This window comes from Gymnoscopelus braueri, assembly GCF_963280865.1.
Source record: "Gymnoscopelus braueri genome assembly, chromosome: 19".
Taxonomy (NCBI): Eukaryota; Metazoa; Chordata; class Actinopteri; order Myctophiformes; family Myctophidae; genus Gymnoscopelus; species Gymnoscopelus braueri.
Genome location: NC_137621.1, coordinates 25065325 through 25084548, shown reverse-complemented (window position 1 = coordinate 25084548; position 19224 = coordinate 25065325). Strand labels below are relative to the sequence as shown.

Below are 19224 nucleotides of genomic sequence, written 5' to 3'. Positions count from 1 at the left end.
CATGTTTTGGGACATTTGATAAATTCCAAACCTTTTCCAGGCCTGGAAAACATTTTTTTGAATTTCAAAATACTTCTAGGAATTTCATGACCCTGTAAATACATTGGGAAAAATTCTGGACTTCTTGACCAGATATCCACATCAATTACACATCAGTGACCACAGGCCTCATTTACCTGAGCGATGGCCCATTTAACCATAGGCCCACAAGCCAGAGAGGCCCTGTTAACCTGCTCATAGTTGAACGCTGGGTTGGACATGTAGTTCTTCTTCATCTTCTCACGGATTGAGTCACTGGAATTAACACAAGTGATGTTGGAAGTCAGCAAGATTATAGTACATACAGCTGTAAAATGTAATTTAAAGTTGATTCTTTTTTTAATCAAGAACAGAATATGTGTGTAGGTGAGGGACTGTGTAGAGTTTTATTTATTTTGAATATGATGATGATTTAGGGATTCATTTGAACAGAACTCAAGAGATAAATCTTCTAATTATGGCCAGAAGTCATACCTGGCCAGCTGCTGGTGTAGACAGGATTATTCAATCCCATGAAGACAATCACAACAAATTATGATCTACAAATCATTCCCCCCCTCATCAATTCCCCCAGATATAATCGGCATATGCCAATTTTCCACCCAGCGAACCAGAAACCCATTGGTATTATCAAGCAGTAATCACAGATCAACAAATGTACTGATTGAGAAAATGATTTTTGTGTCCATCTGAAATCTAGGTAGACAGACATGTTGAGACGGTCCGACCGCGGTACCTCATTTCCTCTGAGGAAAAGTTGATTATGCTGCTGATGAAATTCTCACTGATAATAACTTGTCTAATCTTTTTCCAGTCACCGGTCTCCTCGCCCAGCAGCAGGCAGATAGACTCCAGGGTCAGCTTGACCGCAGCTGGTGGGTTGGTCATGGCCCGGATTTCTACTAGGTGCTGCCGCTTTATAGAGCTCACCGCTAAAGGTAGGGTAAGTGTGTGTTTGGAGGAAAGGAAGGAAGTTGGAGTGGAGGAGAGAGAGAGAAAGAGAGAGAACACTTTTAGTGAATCCTTGTATTGAGGACCTTTCCCTTCACCTGATATCGTCAGCAGAGAAGTTGACGATGGTAGGGATGAAGTTCTCCCTCATGATGATGGAACGGATCTGCTTCCAGTCTGTGGTGCTCTCTCCCAGGAGCAGACAGATGGACTCCAGGGCCAGCTTCACGGCCGATGGGGGATTGGCCATGGAACGCACCTCCACCAGGTGCTGCTTCTTAATGGACTTAACAGCTACCGACACCAAGTGAAGGCAGATGAGGATTAGGAGGGGTAAAGACGCAGCGATGAAGAGGGGATGAGAGTAGAAGAAAATAAGAAAATGTGTCTAACTGGTCAAACTCTTGACGAAGATGACTATGTCTGGACTATAGGACACATTATCACGAAGGGAGAAAGGAGAGAAAGCTCCAAGAGAGGAATGCTGCACTAACAATGCTTACAGTAAAACAACACTAAGCCAATACTCAATGTGATCCAATGAATGACAGAATATTTTCAAAACAAAGACAATACTTATTTACTTCAACTGTAGGTATGTAAGAGTATTACAGGCCAAACAAAGACAATACTCTCTACTTTAACTGTAGGAATGTAACAGTATTACAGACCAAACAAAGACAATACTATCTACTTTAACTGTAGGAATGCAACAGTATTACAGACCAATTCACAGAGAACCATGTAGTGAAAAGGTAAACTATACCATTCTGAGACTCAATGACAGCAGGCTCCACTTGGTCCAGATCTTCTTTGACACTCAACTGTTTGTCCTTGATCACTGCTTGCTGCTTGTACACAGAATCCTGGATCTCCTGGCTCATCACCTGAAATCACCATAGAGACAAACAAATGTAAAGAAAATACATACACTGCAGATTATATTACACTTAGATTTAATTAACAGTACACATTCACAATACAATCCTCAGTGTTCATTTAACTCTTATAGTATACAAAAGGATTAATTAACACTTTTGACTATCTGAGATCATTTTGAAACTCAATGGTTACCTTTTTCTTCTCAGCCTCCTGCTGGTCTTTGACCATCTTCTTCAGCTTCTCATTGGCAGCAAGATTCTTCACCTCCAGCTCCTCACTCTTGATCCTGAGGTCACGACGCAGCTCCTCCACCTTTGGAGAAGGAGGAACACTTAAGTATAAGCCGACCGTCGCAGAGGATCGACTGGTGCTAGGCAAAGACTGATCTAACAGCCACAGCGTTTCTCGGTTCATGCAAACAAAGTTCAAATGAACTTGAGGGCAAGACAGAGCTGGACAAAATGCATCTGATGCACACCAAAAAAAAACAATGATTGTCTTTATTTTCACAACAGGATCTGCGTTACCTGATCGACGGTCTCCTTGATCTTGCGGAGACCAACATTGAGGTGCATCTGCTGCTCCTCAAGCTCGCTGCGTTTCTCATTGAACAGGTCGGCATAGTGGTTGATGAAGTCTAGGTAGTGGCGAGGAGTGATGGCCATGGTGCGACCGCCACGCTTTGCCAAACGGTTGTTAGCCTAAAAGGGATCAACATCAGGCTATATGAACACCTCTCGTGTACATATTGCATATTAACAGAGACCATGATCATGATTTATTTGTAAAGCTTTATTTATACATGTATATAGTAAATCAATACTTTATAAACAAATTTGACTATTTCTTCCCCATAGCAAAAAAAGAAGGGCAAAAACTAAATACAAATTTAAAAATGTATATAAATTGGTTACTACACATATGTCACATCATGAAACCATATATATTAACCTAATCGTATATACAACATTATCTATAGCCAATAAATGGATAAAAGAGTCCTACCTGGTGCAGTGTCTGGTGTACAAACACACATCCATTGACGATGGCCTCACGGTGAGAGGGTGGCTGGGGCAGTTTGTCATAGATGATGGGCATGTAATCTGGCACCTTCCAGTTGGGTTTCTCTAGGTCCAGCTTGATGGTGAACTCCTTACCCACCTGGTAAAGGGCTTCTGTTGACCAGTCACCAAACCAGTTCAGCACACACCTGGCACAGGAGGAGAAGGCGTTGGAATCAGTTAAGCCTCACATCATATAGTGACTACACAGTGAAAGTCTTAGTCTTCATTTATCCATTTGTAACTTGGAGCAAGTATGGGGGGGGGGGGTACCTGTTGAATAGGGCAGGTGAGGTGGCAGCCCTGTCCTTCAGGCCCTCTGAAGAGGGGTTCATGGTGAAGACCACATGGAGGTTCCTGATAACCTGGCTGGTGAACCACTTGTACAGCTCCTCATGGGTGTCCAGCATCAGGCCTTCTTTCTGGGCTCCCTCCTTACACTGGGTCATCAGGGCGGCATACTCATCTCCCTCAAACAGGCCAGGCACCTGAGGGATGCACGCAAACATGTCAAAATGGAGTAATGCACCACTACACTCATGTGACAAGAGGGCTGACAGTCTTCCTTCACAAGACCGTTCATTTTTATCATGTTTTGTCTTATATAGATAAACATCCCTCCTCCTCTACAACGCTTGACACCTTCCTCCCAATCAATAGAGGAATGTCAGCACTGCAGAGGAGAGACAGGTGAGGTGATCACTAGTATGATTAACTTACCATATTCAATACACAGAAATGCTTAAAACGTTCAAATGCATCGGGCAGTACAGAGGATGATGAACAACATGCCATACTCATGTCAATGAACAAACTGGCTTGGCGTTTCTTAATAATTGGAAGCACCTGTGTAGTGTGAATTGCGTGTGTGTTCCCTCTTTAGTCTATAGGGCATGGGCTTCCCCGTGACACGTATATTATCAAGCTTCAAACAGTGTGATATCACAGATCAACCAAAATTTTAGTCAATAACATTTTCACCATTTTAATAATGACCTGCCTAGGTGAAATAAATGAAAATGACACCATGTTACCTCGCCGTTGGCCAACAGGGTGTTCATTCTCTCCAGAAAGCCGGAGTCCAGCATGTTGGACTCATCCATGATGAAGGCAATCTTCTCATTCTTACAACCGGAGCGACGCAGAACTGTACGCAGGTCCTCGTCAAAGTCCTCTCCTGTGTACTTCCTGTGCACCTAAACACACACAAACATTGCTCAGTCCATAGAAGGAATCACACAAGTACAGGTTTTGACCTAAATAACAGCCAGGATACCAACCTTGATCTGATACACGCTTAGTCCATTCATCCAGGCTACGAAGCGAGACAGGGTGGTCTTTCCCGCTCCGCTCACACCGATCAGAAGGAGATGACCTTGGGGTTGGCGGAAGATTCTAGAAGGGCAAAAAAGGAAATGCACTTTAGACTGACTCAACACAAAAATGGAGTGCCTGCCTGGCAGGAGGTTGCTCTCTGCCCAGGGTTTCCTATCTCTCACAGTATCATGTCTAAAATTAAGTATAAAAATTACAAAATGTTATCAAAAACTAACTTGAGATAGACTCGAACACAGAAAATAACCAAAAATGTAGATTAATGTTTACAGCCATAACAAAGGCAATCACCAATTTTTATGAGCGCAAGTCTTATTTCAATTCTCGAACCATGCTAGACCTAGTAGACCGCAAACCGTAGCATAGGCTGGAAATTGTTCCTCACCGGTCAATCCTGAGCACATTGGCAAGCACCTCGTTGAACAGCACGAGAGGAACATCCAGTTCTTCTTCGTAGAAGACCTTTAGACGGGCCTTCACGTAGTCCCTCAACTCCTCCTGCTCCACTGGGATGTAGTCCTGCAGGGAGAAGATGCTTAAGTAAGAATGTGAATCACATGAATATAACTAGGGCTGCAACTACCGATTATCTTCTTAGCGATTATTCTATCGATTAATCGAATAATCAAGAAGCGTGTCTTTTTAGATTTTTTTACAATCCAACACTTGTTGTACAACAGTGCCACACAAAAATAGACAATCTACAAGTTGACAACGCATTGCATTGAGAGCATGAAGATCTGCTTTCTTGCCATTTTCTTTAAGTCTATTATTTGTATTATTGATTAAACTGATTAGCTTGATTAACTGTTGCAGCCCTAAATATAAACTTGCACAACCCAAAACCTAGTGTAACCACTCGCTCTCCAAATGGTAGCCATTTGGAATGTTATGTCATGTTTGTAGGCTGTTCACCTTGGACAGCCAGTTGCTGTAGAGGATGGGTCTGCAGAGTGCCTTCTCTTTGTCAATGTTGGGGAAGTGTTTCAGAGCCACCATGTCGATGTTCTCATCCGTCCACCGTCTCTCCTCATTCTCAACCAGTCTGGAGAAAGTTACCGTCAGCCAAATTGTCGATAAATTGTTCACAGTGTTTATGGAGCTACAGTCTCTTGAAAGATTTACATAAATATTTCAAACCACCCCGGTTTTCAGAATATAATCTGAGATTACCGTCACGGCAGTCGTTCTCGTGGCAGCCACTGGTACCAATCACGCTTTAACCTACCTGTCCTGGAAGAGGCGGAGAGCCTCATGAGCCCAGACGCGGATGAGGCCCTCCACAGGCAGGGTTTCCAAGGGCCGCAGGGCCTCAAAGATACCCCTAACCCAGCGGGTCATCTCTCTGGGAGAGTAGATGTAGTGTGGCTGAATGTCCTGGGTGAAACGCTCCTGTAGGCATAAAAGAGGGTGATGAGATTACAAGGTTATAAAACAGTATACAGAGAACACTTCACTACTGGACAATATAGGGAAATATATGTAGACTCTACTCTTTCAATGCTATGTGTATTAATACAAAATGCAATTGATTTGATTTATTTTAACTATACTTTAACCAAAAATAGGACAGTATGGATATGGGACATGATCAAATAGGACAATATGGATAAGGGGCAACAGATAAGTTGTGTGCGTGTTACCTGAGAAATGGCGTAGAACTCAACCATGGCAGCAGTAAGTGGTTCTGCATAGGTGCGTAGAGTTGGAATGAGGCGCAGCATAGCACGGTTGAAGGTTCCGTAGATCTGTGTGAGAGATGCGGGGCCTGGGTAGTCCACGTACACCACAGGGACATGACGAAGGAACCTGCATAATGCATACCACACAGCTCAGTTATTTTTTTCCCCCATTGATCCATTTCAGATTTTGATTTATCTTTTGAGGTTAGTTCTTTCAGTTTAAAAAAAAGTATGAAGTATGGCACTAATAGACAAAATATATTTTATTTCAAATGCATCAATGTCGCCTCCTACTGTACCTGTGTGTTAGGGGCTTCCTGCCAGGGTCAGTGGGAGGATTACAGGCTCCAACAAACTGGATCCTCTCCAGTTTGACCCAAGCCTGGTCGGATGTGCGGTAGAACCCTCCATGCTCGACCATCTGCAGAGAAAACACAACAAGCATTAGTTGAAATAAACGATCAGGGCCCGGACAGCTGGCGTAGCGGTCCGGGCACCTAGGCTGCTAATGCAGCTAATACAGCGTGTCGCGGGTTCGTATCCCGATCCCGACGACCTTTGCTGCATGTCACTACCCATCTCTCTTGCCATTTCCTGTCAGTCTACTGTATACTATCAAATAAAGGCCGAAGGAAAAAGCAAAAAAATATCTTTAGAGAATATATACAATAACTAGAAAAAGTGCTCCTCGGAGCACAAGTTATTGTGGGCCAGCAATGTTCGGAATTCGCCAATCAGGATGGAATATGAAAAATTGGACAGAACCGTCTTGATCACTTGACTATAGAGATAATGTGTACCGATTTGCATGATGTTTGGACAAAATAATATAAAGTAATATAAAAAAGAAAAGTGTTGCAGAAATTGGCCTCCTAGTGGCGCTATAATAGGGCAATGTTAAAAGGGTGGCATTTGTTCCTCAACGTAGTGCAAATGTGCGTGCAAAGTTTCACCGCAATCGGGCGCTGCGTTCATGATTTGCGGCATTTTGTTAAAAACGGGCCACTCCTGCAAACTTTAGATGGCAATCTTAGCCAATCAGGATGGAATATGAAAAATCTAACTCATCCGTCTTGATCACATGACTATAGAGATCATGTGTACCGATTTGCGTAAAAAAAGCAGGGCAAAGGTTTTTCCTTTCCTAGAGAGTGTGCATACAAAGTTTTACACAGATCGGTGCAGTTATACTGTAGGTAAAAACACGAATCGGCCTGTTATAGCGCCACCATGAGGCTATTTTGAAAAAGTGGCATTTCTTCCTTGACTTAATGGGAATGCATGTGCAAAATTCCACGGAAATTGCATGCTGTGTTCATGATTTGAGGCATTTTGTTGAAAACAGAGCACTCCTGCAAACTTTGGAAGCCAATTTTAGCCAATCAGGATGGAATGTGAAAAATCTGAAAGACCCGTTTCGTTTAATGACTATAGAGATACTGTGTACCGATTTGCGTGACGTTTGGACAAATCTGTAGGAGTACTGTCAATTTTTTTTTGCACAAATCGGCCTCCTGGTGGCGCTATAAAAGGCCCATGTGAAAACTTTGGGGCAGAGGTTCTGAAGTGGCATCCAGGGAGTGTGTGTGCACAGTTTCGCTGCGATCAAGCCAACGGTGCCGGAGATTAGCTGTACACAGACAGAATGACGGACGGACACACACACGGACGGACAGGGGGCAAAACATACTCTCTCGCCATGCCTTTCGGCCTGGCGGAGACAATAAAATTCAAACGATCAGAGATCTCTGCCTACTGACATCTAAAGTCAATAAACAGGCTACAACTGGGTGGAAACAATTCAGAAATAAATAAATAACAGCACCAATGCAAAGACTTCATAGCGGTCCTTCATATTGAGACAGCATCAGGATTGGTTTTCAAAGCAGTAGGCATAGTTTGTTTGGTTTGGTTTTACCCACTGTTCAATGTTCTTACATTGAATTTAGATTTGGTCTCAGTAGGTGGAGATCTCTGATCGTCTTGCTACGCAAGACTAGCATTAAAATATAACAGAAATAGTGTATCGACTGTGTGTGTGACATTATACCTGTCTGAGGAAGGAGATGACCCTCTGTGTGCCGTATTTATCCATGTCGGGCAGATTGATCTCGTCACAGAACAGCACCAGCCACTTGCCCAGCTGGATGGGGGAAAGGACCACGCCGTTGGGGGTACGGCGGTACTCACAGTAGTGGTCAAAGGTCTTCAGTAGCAACTCTGGGGTGGTGGCACTGGAAAAGTTCAGACCTACCACCTGGCAAAGTAGAGAAAGTGACAACATAATTTAAAAACGTTAATCATAAGTCATTTTACTAAGTGAAAAGTTACTTTAATATTTGATAGAATAAAAGTAGTACTAGGATTAAGTAGCGAATATACAACTATATACTAGGTTCACTGAGGCCTGGCTAGAGCATGGGATACAAAATTAGCTTAATTTGAACATCTCTCATATGGTCTTCCTCTCACCTCCATGTCAGGCAGAGCCCTGAGAGCGCTGAACAGGGTCATGGTCTTTCCAGAGCCTGGGGGTCCGCACAGCACAAGCGGTTTGTGCTCGGCCAGCCAGGTGTACAGCAGGGCCTCGTGGCGAACAGTGTCCAGCGTGGGAACCACCACGTCTGGGGACGCCACCTTGTGGGTCTCCACCTCGATCTGGGGCACCTTGCCCTGCCATGACTGCCACTCGCCTGAGATGCACACCTGGGAGCAGAAGGAGGTGATGTCAAACTCCAAAGTAGAACAGTTTTTGTTTTATTGCAGTTGATTTACTAACACATTCCCCGCCAGAGGTTTTTTTTTTTTTACTTCCCCCACTGCCAGCATTGTTTTAACCTTTTTTAACCATTTTTTAAGTACCGGTAGTCACAAAATATTTTCCGTGATCAACGTCCTCACGGTGATCCCCTCATTACACACACACACACACACACACACACACACACACACACACACACACAGGAGTCTCGTAGAATCGTGGAAAAAAAATATCCGATTGCGGTAATCCGTTCCATAATTGCAGCCAAAATAGCATGTTTCACCCAAAATAACATGGTAAAAAAAAAAGTACACAGGAGCCGAGATACAGGATTTTAAAGTAATAAGTTAACCAAGGAGTGAATGGAGCTAGAAATCTTTGGATCGCGATATCTCTGGTTCTGTGTGGATAAATTAAAAAAAAAAATTATAATAATAATTGAAAAACGGTTATACTCGTTGTTGGCGGTAAACGGGTGTATTTTTCAACAACGGTTATACTCGTGTTTGGCAGGTTAATATATGAAGAATGATACATCATAATAGTTGCCAAGAACAAAATCCCAACCGGTTTAGTTTTTTCTTTTGTAAAACAAAAAGGTCCCGCCATGGCTTATCACTTTGAATACAACCTTTTAACACATTTACCGCCGGGCCCGTAGTTCTACGGGCCGTTAAATCCAACGGTTAAGCGCCAATCCCGTAGCCTACGGGCTGTGGTGCTTTTTCCTTTTTTTCGATTTTTTTTTTTTTTTTAATTTTCTAGGGGGACCATTTTCAGTGTAACACCACCCGATCGGACCGGAAGTGCGATCACGTTTTTTGTTTCCCGTCTGTCTCCATTCTAAGTCGTACACATAAACCCCTGTAAAAGCTGTACAGGACATGTAGTTTTTCATCCTCGCATTTCCCATGTTAACTTAAACGATCAGAACTCAAACATGGCGGCTCCGTTTGACACGCGGTCTCGACGAGTAGACACCAGGACATGTGCCCGTTGTTTACAAACATTGGATCGGGCAATCTAAAGGATTTTAACGGGGCCTATGGCGACCTGAAAAAAACAAAAAACAACAATAAAACCTTGGCACTGGTGAGTACATTATGAGATTAGCCCTTGGCGGTGGATGTGTTAAGAGCATCAAATGTAATCTTTCCTTAAGAGTTTAGAATACAATTTTGAATGCCTTTGTACCTCATAGTCGATAATGGGAACATTGGGAGCAGAGGGGAGTGGCACCGTGGTGATGCGACGGATGTACTCTCCAAGTTCCGCCCTTATCTTCAGCCGTCCGTCACCAGAGAAGGACCAGAGCACGGCGTAGATCAGATACCTCTGTAGAGATACAGAACAATACAGTCGAGTTTCATTGGTGGCTTTGGAGACTTCCGACCAGCGGTGCATTATGTAACAGTAACTAATAGTTACTGTTAAAGTTATTAACTCCTGAAGTTAATCAATGTACGAATACAAATTATTTCTATTCTAACTAAGGCACATACAAGGAATTTGTCTTGGTGAGTTTCGTGCATTACACTCAAAGCAAATGCATAAACATTTACAAATAACTATAACTTATTTACCCAAAATATAAAGAAGAGCATAAAGAAGCTATAAGCTATATACAATATGCAAATAAAATAAAATGAATAATAACATTTTTTTTTTAAAGAAAAAGAACAGAACATCTTTTAGGCACATCTCAAGTACCTGCATGTATCTCTCCAGCTGGTCGATGGGCATGGGGAAGTCAGGGTGGGTGTTGTTATACTGTGCGACGTTCCTGCAGGCCTGGTGCAGCATGGAGAACAGGGAGCCCATGCAGCGCAGCCGGGTGAAGTCCATGATGTGCTCCAGCTTGGAGGCATGCTCCAGGGCCTTGATGACCAGCCCTGTGGAGGTGAAGTAAGGCTGTAGGATGGCTGCAGAATCTCGTTGGATCTGGAGGTTCAAGGAGAGCATAGTGTGTTTACAGGAGGGACGGGAGTGATTACTTCTTCTGGCTAACGCCAATACTCGATCAGCCAATGAGCACATATTTGGATTGGTTGTTATATTTGCTCCTCGTCTGCCAGTCAATTAGCAACACCGCCACTAGAGATACTGGAAAAAAATAACAGCTGGCTAGGCTTAAACAATTTCAATCTAGCGTCCATGTTTTGGGCATGTCATTACAGGAGAAAACTCTCTTTTTGTTGTCAAGATAAAAAAAAACGTGTTATTTTCAAAAGTTACGACCAAACTAGGAACACAAACGCACCTGCAGCATAGGTGATGCAGTCTCCTCCTCATCCTCTCCTCCTTTCCTCATGCGCTGAATCTCGTCCTCTCCCTCATCCAATGGGATGCTGCGAAGGCGAGCCAGGAAGTGGTTGAAGATCATGTCAGTGCTGAGGACATCCTCACTGAACCAGACCATGCCGCAGCGAGACACGGTGGCCAGGGTGGCGTACTTCAGGTCCTGCACCTCAAACATGATGCGTACCTGTGAAGAGAAGAAGTCGAGTACATTTAATAAACACAAGAAAAACAAGATCTCTTTCATGCAGATCCAAAGGAATACTGCTATGGAATGGTGGAATTTAAAGTTTTACGTCTGCATTGTTGCAGGCATCATCAATTGTCAATTATCCGTTATTTGAGTTCCACTTATTTGCTAATCATAAAGACCATGAGGTGAAATGAGGAGTCGAGATCTCCTTACGTTGGGCGGAAGGCTGAGACGCTCTCCATTGGGCAGGGTGAGCAGCTTGTTGTCGTCCAGGACAGAGTTAAGATTCTCAACCCACTCTGGGTCAACATCACCATCGAAGATGATCCACTGGCGCTTGTGCAGCTCACCACGCACATTGTCAATGATTCTGGGTTTTAGAGCATAATGAAGCAAGTAGGTTACAAGTCAAGGCAAATTTGTCCTACTGGTACTTGCAGGAATAGTAATTATTTGACCCCTCCTGGCTGCTGGTCAACAATTGCCATACGAGATGATCTGAGTGCAGCTAAAAGCACATGTGCAAAAGAACTCACTTCCTGAGGATGTGTGTGAACAAGCCATCGGTCCATTCGCGGGTGGTGGGGTCCAGGGTTCCATACAGGTGCTCCTTGATGATGGCCTTAGGGTCAATTATATGGGCCACGCCCTCGAGTCCCTCCAGCCTTTCCAGTGCCTTTAGCAGAACCCTCCAGGCCATGGTCTTACCACTGCCTGAAGGACCCACCATCATCAGACCATGGTTGATCTGGGTGATCTGGTACAGCTGCAGCACCTGGAAGACACATTGAATGGCACTTTGTTAAGAAATACATACAAATGAAAGACAATTTGATAACATTAGAGGAAATAAACACGCACAAATTAATGACAATTTGATAACATTAGAGGAAATAAACACGCAAAACACACTGTTTTATATTAAATATTCAAATGATACCTGATATACAAGAAAACATGGGCTACATACCTTCTCCACCCACAGCGTGCCCACATCATCACCATCTCCATAGGTGAGGTACATCTCTGCGCAGACCTTCTTTAGCTCCTCTCTCAGAGCAGTCATCTCACCGCGGTGGTACTGGATTCCAGGGAAGACATCTGACAGCAGGCTGAACAGCAGAGGGATGTCCTCAGCCACCAGCTTGGGAACCATGGTCTCGCAGACACTCTGGATCAGAATCTAAACAGAGAACAGAGCAACATGACCAATCAGCTTTTCCTTGTTGACCCCGCCAGGCCGAGACTATGTTTTGCACCCTGTCCGTTTCCGTGAGCAGCTAATCTCCGGCACCGTTGGCCCAATCGATGTGAAACTGTGCACACACAGAACCTCTGCCCGAAATCTTTCAAATCGGCCCGTTATAGCACCATCAGAATTCCGAACATTGCTGGCCCACAATAACCTACCTGACCTGGTGGAGGCCTGTGCTCCAAGGAGCACTTATTCTAGACTAGTACATCATCTTTTGATCAGACAAGTAAAAAAATTAAAGAACGGATTTGAGGATTAATTGTGCAAATCATTATTTGTTTTTTTTGGTTACCTCCTGCTCAGGCAGGTTCTCTGCGATCTCGTTCTCGTCAACGTCCTCCCCGCGCTCGCGCTTCTCTCTCTTGATCTTCTGAATGCGCTCACGCTTCACGTTGCCAGCGCTGATCAGCACACTCTTGAGAGCACGCAGGCCGAAGTCGTAGTGACTCTGGGATGACAGCTGCTCGTCGCACAGCCTTAGAAAATGCAAGGGAGAAGTGCCTTTTACAATGCAAATAATTTCTCTTAGGAAGAAAGACATTCTAATGCTGGTCTTGGTGCTCTAGGGTTTCATTCATAGAAGATAATACAACAAACAGGAACATTGAATGAGCAGCACTATGGTTCTACCCCTCATACACATTACTACTAATACTACCAAGATCTACAAAGTACATACTTGAAGAAGGGCACAATTTTCTTGGCGAGGATCTCGGCCGTGCGGAAGCCTTGAGAGTAGAGCATGACCTGGGCGATGAGCTGGCGGTCGGGCTTGGTCATGGCCAAGCTGCGGAACAGCTTCTTCAGGTTATCAGGCAGGTTGGAGCGGCCGGCGTAGCCAGGGTTCATGGTGATGAAGATGGCCATGTCTGGGCTCACCTTCACCTGCTTGTTCAGTAGCTCAGTGGTGATTGGTGCACCTAGGAAGGAAAACCAAACACAGATATTAACATAGTACCATCATCACATTATGCAGTTCTGGAGTGGATGAGACTCCTCGCTTAACAGGGATAGGTGAGAGGGGCTGTGGATTGATGTATGCCCTCCAGTAAAGAGTGAAGGATTTGATTCATTCCAGATCATTTCTAATGGTTCACTAACATCACCCTATTTTGCGCTCTGGATTACATTGCACACAAAAGTAACGTGTATTTCAGTACTTACTCCGGTCTCTGTTGACATTGCTGTGCTCCTTCAAGGCCACCTGGATGTATTGGACCTGTTGGGAGACGGCAGACAGCATCCTCTCCTCCAGACGATTGAACTCATCAAAGCAGCCCCAAGCTCCCACCTGACAAAGACCCACGAAGATACGACCCATGGCCTGAAGAGAAAGAAGAGCAGGACGTTACAATCACAAACAAAAAGCAATGTAGGGCCTTCATAATGAATAGAGAGGACTGAACGCAATCCAGTGCAGCCACATGGCTGCTCTGTTCATCTCATGGCTTTCTTGTATACATCTTAATGTCTGTACATTTCACAGGGTGGCCTATAAACATCTTGCATGAATACAGCTGTGTGTACCTGGAAGTCAAAGGTCTCATCACAGTTGAAGACCAGGACAAAGCGTCCCAGCTGGTGTCCCAAAGCCTTCACTGACTCAGTCTTTCCTGTACCGGCAGGACCTGGAAGAAGGACAGAGGGTAAAAGAATGTTAAGTAGGCAAAGGATGATGTTTTTTATTTTATTATTTCACCGTTTTTGAAAATGCTTGAACATATATGACAATTATTCAACATGGAAATGATTATGCAAAATAATTGCTATTATCTCAAATAATTGCGATTGTGTAATAATTGTGAAAGGCCTATCACCAACAACTCTTTTGTGTGTCGAGATTTGTGCTCTACTGTGCAATGGAGCACTAAACTTAAGTAGTTTTAAAGATATATCGTCACATGAACACATCTGGGGATGAGAGCCTTCAGAAAAAAAAGTGTCATGTGCTTCTTCATTCACTTTTTCATTGCTTTAGATGAAGTTGACAGGCAGGGATATAAATCATTGTCCACTGTGCGTTTTTGCATTGCAGTATACACTACACACCATCTCCATTTGACTAATTGATTCTGTGGCTCCTTTGTTTTTGTTTGTGCCAGCTGGCCTAATACTCCCTGTGTACAGGGTTGAAACTGGGACTCTTATATGTTGTCACATCCATAATAAATACTGAACCAATAAAATTATCCCTGGCTAATAAGACAAATATGCCTTAATACTTTATAATTGCCCTCTATAACATCGCACATGGACAAATGACATCATCAACTTGTGACGGGCGTTGTCCCCTTAAGTAAAAATGTAACTACCGGTATTTCTAAAATAACTAAAATATTTAAGGTGTTTTTAATTTTACATTTTAGTTATAGAGGGCAATTATAATGTATTAACTCATTTACACCGGGAACCCCTATATGTAACAATACCTTTCAATCCAGGAACCCCTTTTGGGGTAGTTGTTGCTATGTACAGTATATAGCAATACATTTTAAAGTTTAAAGTTTTCATAAATAAAGTTTTTCAGAAAACTTAGGTCAGGACTCAGGATTTAGAAGGCGTTTTTAGAATCGGCCTCAGATCCTTTTAAGAAAACAAGCCAAAGAAGCTCAAGAACAGATTAAATGTAATTTGTCGCTTTAACTCTGCTCAAATGGCATTTTCTGTGGATTCTGCTCTGGGTGTGTTGCATCTAAATAATCAGAACTAAATAATCAGAATATTTGACCAAAATCTGAATGAAGTCTCCAATAATGTTTAAAACTGTCAATTCAGTCAGTTTATCTCCAATCCCTCTCATCCGTTTTATTTCAACTTATCATCGTGGGGCATTTGTCTGCTTCACGGCCGTGACTGATAGCCAGATTTGATTAGGGTTTCACATTGCTAATGGATGAACATTGTCTGACCTGTCAGAATATGAGAACTATTTGCATATCCAGCCACTGCAGAACATTAAAAAGTGGTACATTGCAGGTGTGAAGAGCACACAAGAGTCGAGGACTTCACAGCTCAAGGTCTGATTGCAAATATTATGTTTGTATTAAGGTTTTGATTAGCATTATGTTGTACAGTTGTTTTGATTAGTATTAATGTGGAGATATTTTGATTAGTATTACGTTGTATTTTTGCTATTCAAAGTGTGTATTATCACCATGTTCCTCTCTTTGTCTCTGTCTGTCTTTTATTTGCCTGTTCATTTGACCATCTCTCCAAGATATTGAACAAAAAGAGAGCGCATTCAAATCGAAGCTGCCAGGAAAATGAACACATCAAATGTGTCCTCCATCGATAGCATCGTGAGCATCGTGGGCATTTTACAAATCACCAGCACAACAATCTACATGGTCCTGGGAGTCCCCATCAACAGCTGCATTCTGTGGCTGGTATTAACCGGACCAGTTGGTACAATGGCCACAGAGATCTTCATACTCAATCTGAGTGTATGTGAGATCCTCTTCAGCTTGTTCAGTTTTCTCCTTCTTTTCTTCCAAAATGACCCCTTCCATGATCACCCCTTACGCTACTTGACTTCCTGTTTTCTGTTAACTGGACGTCCCGTCATCCAGAGCTGTATCTGCGTAGAGAGATTTCTGGCAGTGGTTCACCCAGTACTCTTCCTCAAGTACAAACCCCTCAGGTACAGGGTGGCTTGCTCCGTGTTGGCCTGGTTAGTCATCATTGGACTTTCACTATTAAACATCCTGTTGACGTATTTAATTCACAATTTAGGAACTTATTTTTACGTTGCCCAATGCCTTGTTTTAATGTCAGTGATGCTGTTGTGCAGCCTCACCATTCTCAGGGCTCTGAAACAGCCCATGCCAGGGGAGATGGGGAGGGAGAGTGACAACAGCATGAAGAAGAAAGCCTTCAATATCATCTGCCTGATCATGGTGTCATTTCTGGTGACTTACTTTATTTGGGGCATTACTCTTGCCTTTTATGTCAGTCAAGTATACTCAGTTTCATATTATTTGTTTCTATCAATATGGCTATCCATTACTGTGCTCACTGGGTTGATTCAGCCACTGCTGTACCTTTGCAAAAAGACTGACAAACTGCCCTGCATTAGAGGTCTACACGGGATCACTCGGAACCGAAAACCCGAGACCCTACCTGTGACACGAGCCGGTCCGGGACCAAAACCTTGACTTGTCTCACGGGTACTGGTCAGAACTATTATAATTGCCACGGGTCTCGGGTAAGTGAATCTGAAATTGATTTACCTAAATGAACCAGTGAGGACCCGATCTGCTTTACTTCCGTATTACACTATTTAATCTTAAAATTAGACATATCTTGTAATTACAATTAGTTACAGCTATATTAATTTATACTATGGCTATCACAGTGTGGGATCTTTCATTAGTTTTTAGTTTCATTCAATTTTGTTTTCCAATTTCAGTTTGATTTTAATTTGTGTTTGCTAGTTTAGTTTCTACTTAGTTACATCTCTTACTTTCATCTCATTGTAAAATGGGTATTTGTCAGGGGTGAGACACAAAAAAAGTACAAAAACAGATAAGAGATACAAAAACAGTACTGTGTAATAAAACCATATACCATTAAAATGTATCCAAAGCTAAAATTAGCACAGCTAAAAAACATTTGAGGATAGATTTCATATCCACTCAAAATATTGGGCTTATGTATGAAATATTTTTTCTTACAAAGCCTTTATTACAGTTAGTTTTTCCAATTCTAGTTATTCGTTATTTCGTTTTAGTTAATAACCTTGATTCATACTTTATTAAATGTAATCCTATATTATGTTATTTTATTGTCCATTTTCATTTTTGTTTAACCTCTATGTTATGTTTCTTCTACTTTATCTTGTTTCATGACGCACTTATGTAACTGTGTTTTGAAAAGTGCTATATACTGTAAAAGGGAATTATTATTGTTGTCGTAATGGGTAGACAAACATAATCCACTTACTGTCATTGTGTGTTTTATGCTTTGGCTGCACCATTTGTGTCGTTTCATTAACCATGTCGGTTTTGTTTTCACAAACAATACTTTATATTACTTTATATTATGACTTTAATATTATTATACAGCTTGGTTACACATGTAAACTGCTTGTGTTCATATTTTGAAGCCTCTGTAATGTTCATAAATTTGTTGTGAGAGGCCTGCACATTGCAGGAATGCCCAAGCCAAGAGCTAAGGCATTGGCTAAATTCTGTTCAGTGAAATTCTGTTCTGTTCAGTGTACTGTGATAATTAGCAGTCACCACATATGGAGGAGACAATGCTTCCTGTATCCGTGATCTGTATCCTGAAACACTTATTGTTGAGTTTACCAAGTTTGTGCATCTACTATTGTTTGTGTTCAAGAATTTCTTGTTAAATGTGAACACAAATAAAGATGTGTGTGTGTGTGTGTGTGTGTGTGTGTGTGTGTGTGTGTGTGTTAGGGCTGAACGATTTTGGGAAAAAAATCTAATTGTGATTTTTCTGACTGATATTGCGATTGCGATTTTTAAATTTTCTTAAAAATATAAAAAAGTCTTTAACATTTTTTTTAAGTCAAGCTTCAGTTTAGTATTCACTGTGTACGTTTAAAAAGTAATTGGAAGTAATGGAACATTACCAAATGGCATACCATTTATTTACTGTTCTAGATTCTAATAAATAAGGATGAGAACTAAAAGATATGAATTGCTTCATTGCTTCCAACATGTATCTTCCAAGTACTTTTTTTCCCATGTATATATTTAAACATTTAGCTGGAATAGAAATAGCTTATTTTTGTAAACAACCCAACATTGAACTTGTTAAGTCATTAACTTATGGCTTAAGAAGAGAAGCTTTTTCTGAAATGAAGTTCAATAAATTAAAATTAAATTAAAATTAAACAAATAATTAACTTTTTGTGTAAACAATTCACAGCAGTGAAATAAGTAGGTCTTTCACTTATGGCTCCAGAAGCATATTTACTGATATCCAGTATTTAGCTTATGTAGATTAACATTCAACTAAAATGTAACACAAGGCAAAGTCCTCTCCTACTGTACATTGTATTACTACTAGTCCTTGGAAGTGAAAAACTCTGAATACATAACGCAGTGGTGGAAAGTAACTAAGTACATTTACTTAAGTACTGTACTTAAGTACAATTTTGAGGTATTTGTACTTTACTTAGTGAAGTGTATTTCTAATTTCCAATACTTTAACTTCTACTCCACTACATCTCAGAGGCAAATATTGTACTTTTCCTCCACTACAATTATTTGAAAACTTTAGTGACTAGTTACTTTGCAGATATAAATTATATTATAAAACCTACATTATCCACTTTAGCCCTATTTTATACCTAGGTTATTTGAAAATAGCCGATCTACAAGCTCACAACGCACCGCGATGCGACACATTGTGAGCTTGTAGATCTGCTATTTTCAAACATTAGTACTTTTACTTTTGGTACTTTAAGTACATTTTGATACCAATACTTTTGTACTTTTATTCAAGTAATTTGAATTTGGGACTTTTACTTGTAACAACAAGTATTACTTAAGTACAACATTTGAGTACTTTTTCCACCACTGTACATAAGTGACAAAGATACAGTTCATAGTCCCTTCTTTTGGGCTTGTTTTCATAGACAGGGTTGCTTATTTCTCTCACAAAACCTGGCAACACTGACCAGGAAGTGCTTTTGTTTACATTGGATCACAGCATCCAACAGTAATAGTTTAATAATGATGGGAAAAATATAAGTTACACTTACAGAAACAAACATAGATAGGAGCAACACTACT

At 41.7% G+C, this 19224-nt stretch overlaps 1 protein-coding gene across 1 annotated transcript in view; it reads right to left on the bottom strand.

The window, feature by feature from the left end:
* The window catches only part of dync1h1 (dynein, cytoplasmic 1, heavy chain 1), a 45714-nt gene that overhangs the window by 12112 nt on the left and 14378 nt on the right, over window positions 1-19224 (bottom strand). The window contains exons 28-53 of the mRNA XM_080413222.1: window positions 13985-14085; window positions 13622-13781; window positions 13137-13377; window positions 12750-12933; window positions 12173-12385; window positions 11739-11977; window positions 11416-11572; window positions 10972-11196; window positions 10422-10652; window positions 9906-10046; window positions 8423-8656; window positions 8001-8207; window positions 6250-6371; window positions 5912-6077; window positions 5497-5660; window positions 5184-5313; window positions 4654-4787; window positions 4214-4328; window positions 3968-4129; window positions 3207-3421; window positions 2878-3082; window positions 2400-2573; window positions 2065-2184; window positions 1757-1877; window positions 1089-1284; window positions 177-294 (exon numbers count right to left, since the gene is read on the bottom strand). Coding sequence (XP_080269348.1) covers window positions 177-294; window positions 1089-1284; window positions 1757-1877; window positions 2065-2184; window positions 2400-2573; window positions 2878-3082; window positions 3207-3421; window positions 3968-4129; window positions 4214-4328; window positions 4654-4787; window positions 5184-5313; window positions 5497-5660; window positions 5912-6077; window positions 6250-6371; window positions 8001-8207; window positions 8423-8656; window positions 9906-10046; window positions 10422-10652; window positions 10972-11196; window positions 11416-11572; window positions 11739-11977; window positions 12173-12385; window positions 12750-12933; window positions 13137-13377; window positions 13622-13781; window positions 13985-14085 — 4475 coding nt within the window. The remainder of the gene's footprint in view (window positions 1-176; window positions 295-1088; window positions 1285-1756; window positions 1878-2064; window positions 2185-2399; window positions 2574-2877; window positions 3083-3206; window positions 3422-3967; window positions 4130-4213; window positions 4329-4653; window positions 4788-5183; window positions 5314-5496; window positions 5661-5911; window positions 6078-6249; window positions 6372-8000; window positions 8208-8422; window positions 8657-9905; window positions 10047-10421; window positions 10653-10971; window positions 11197-11415; window positions 11573-11738; window positions 11978-12172; window positions 12386-12749; window positions 12934-13136; window positions 13378-13621; window positions 13782-13984; window positions 14086-19224) is intronic.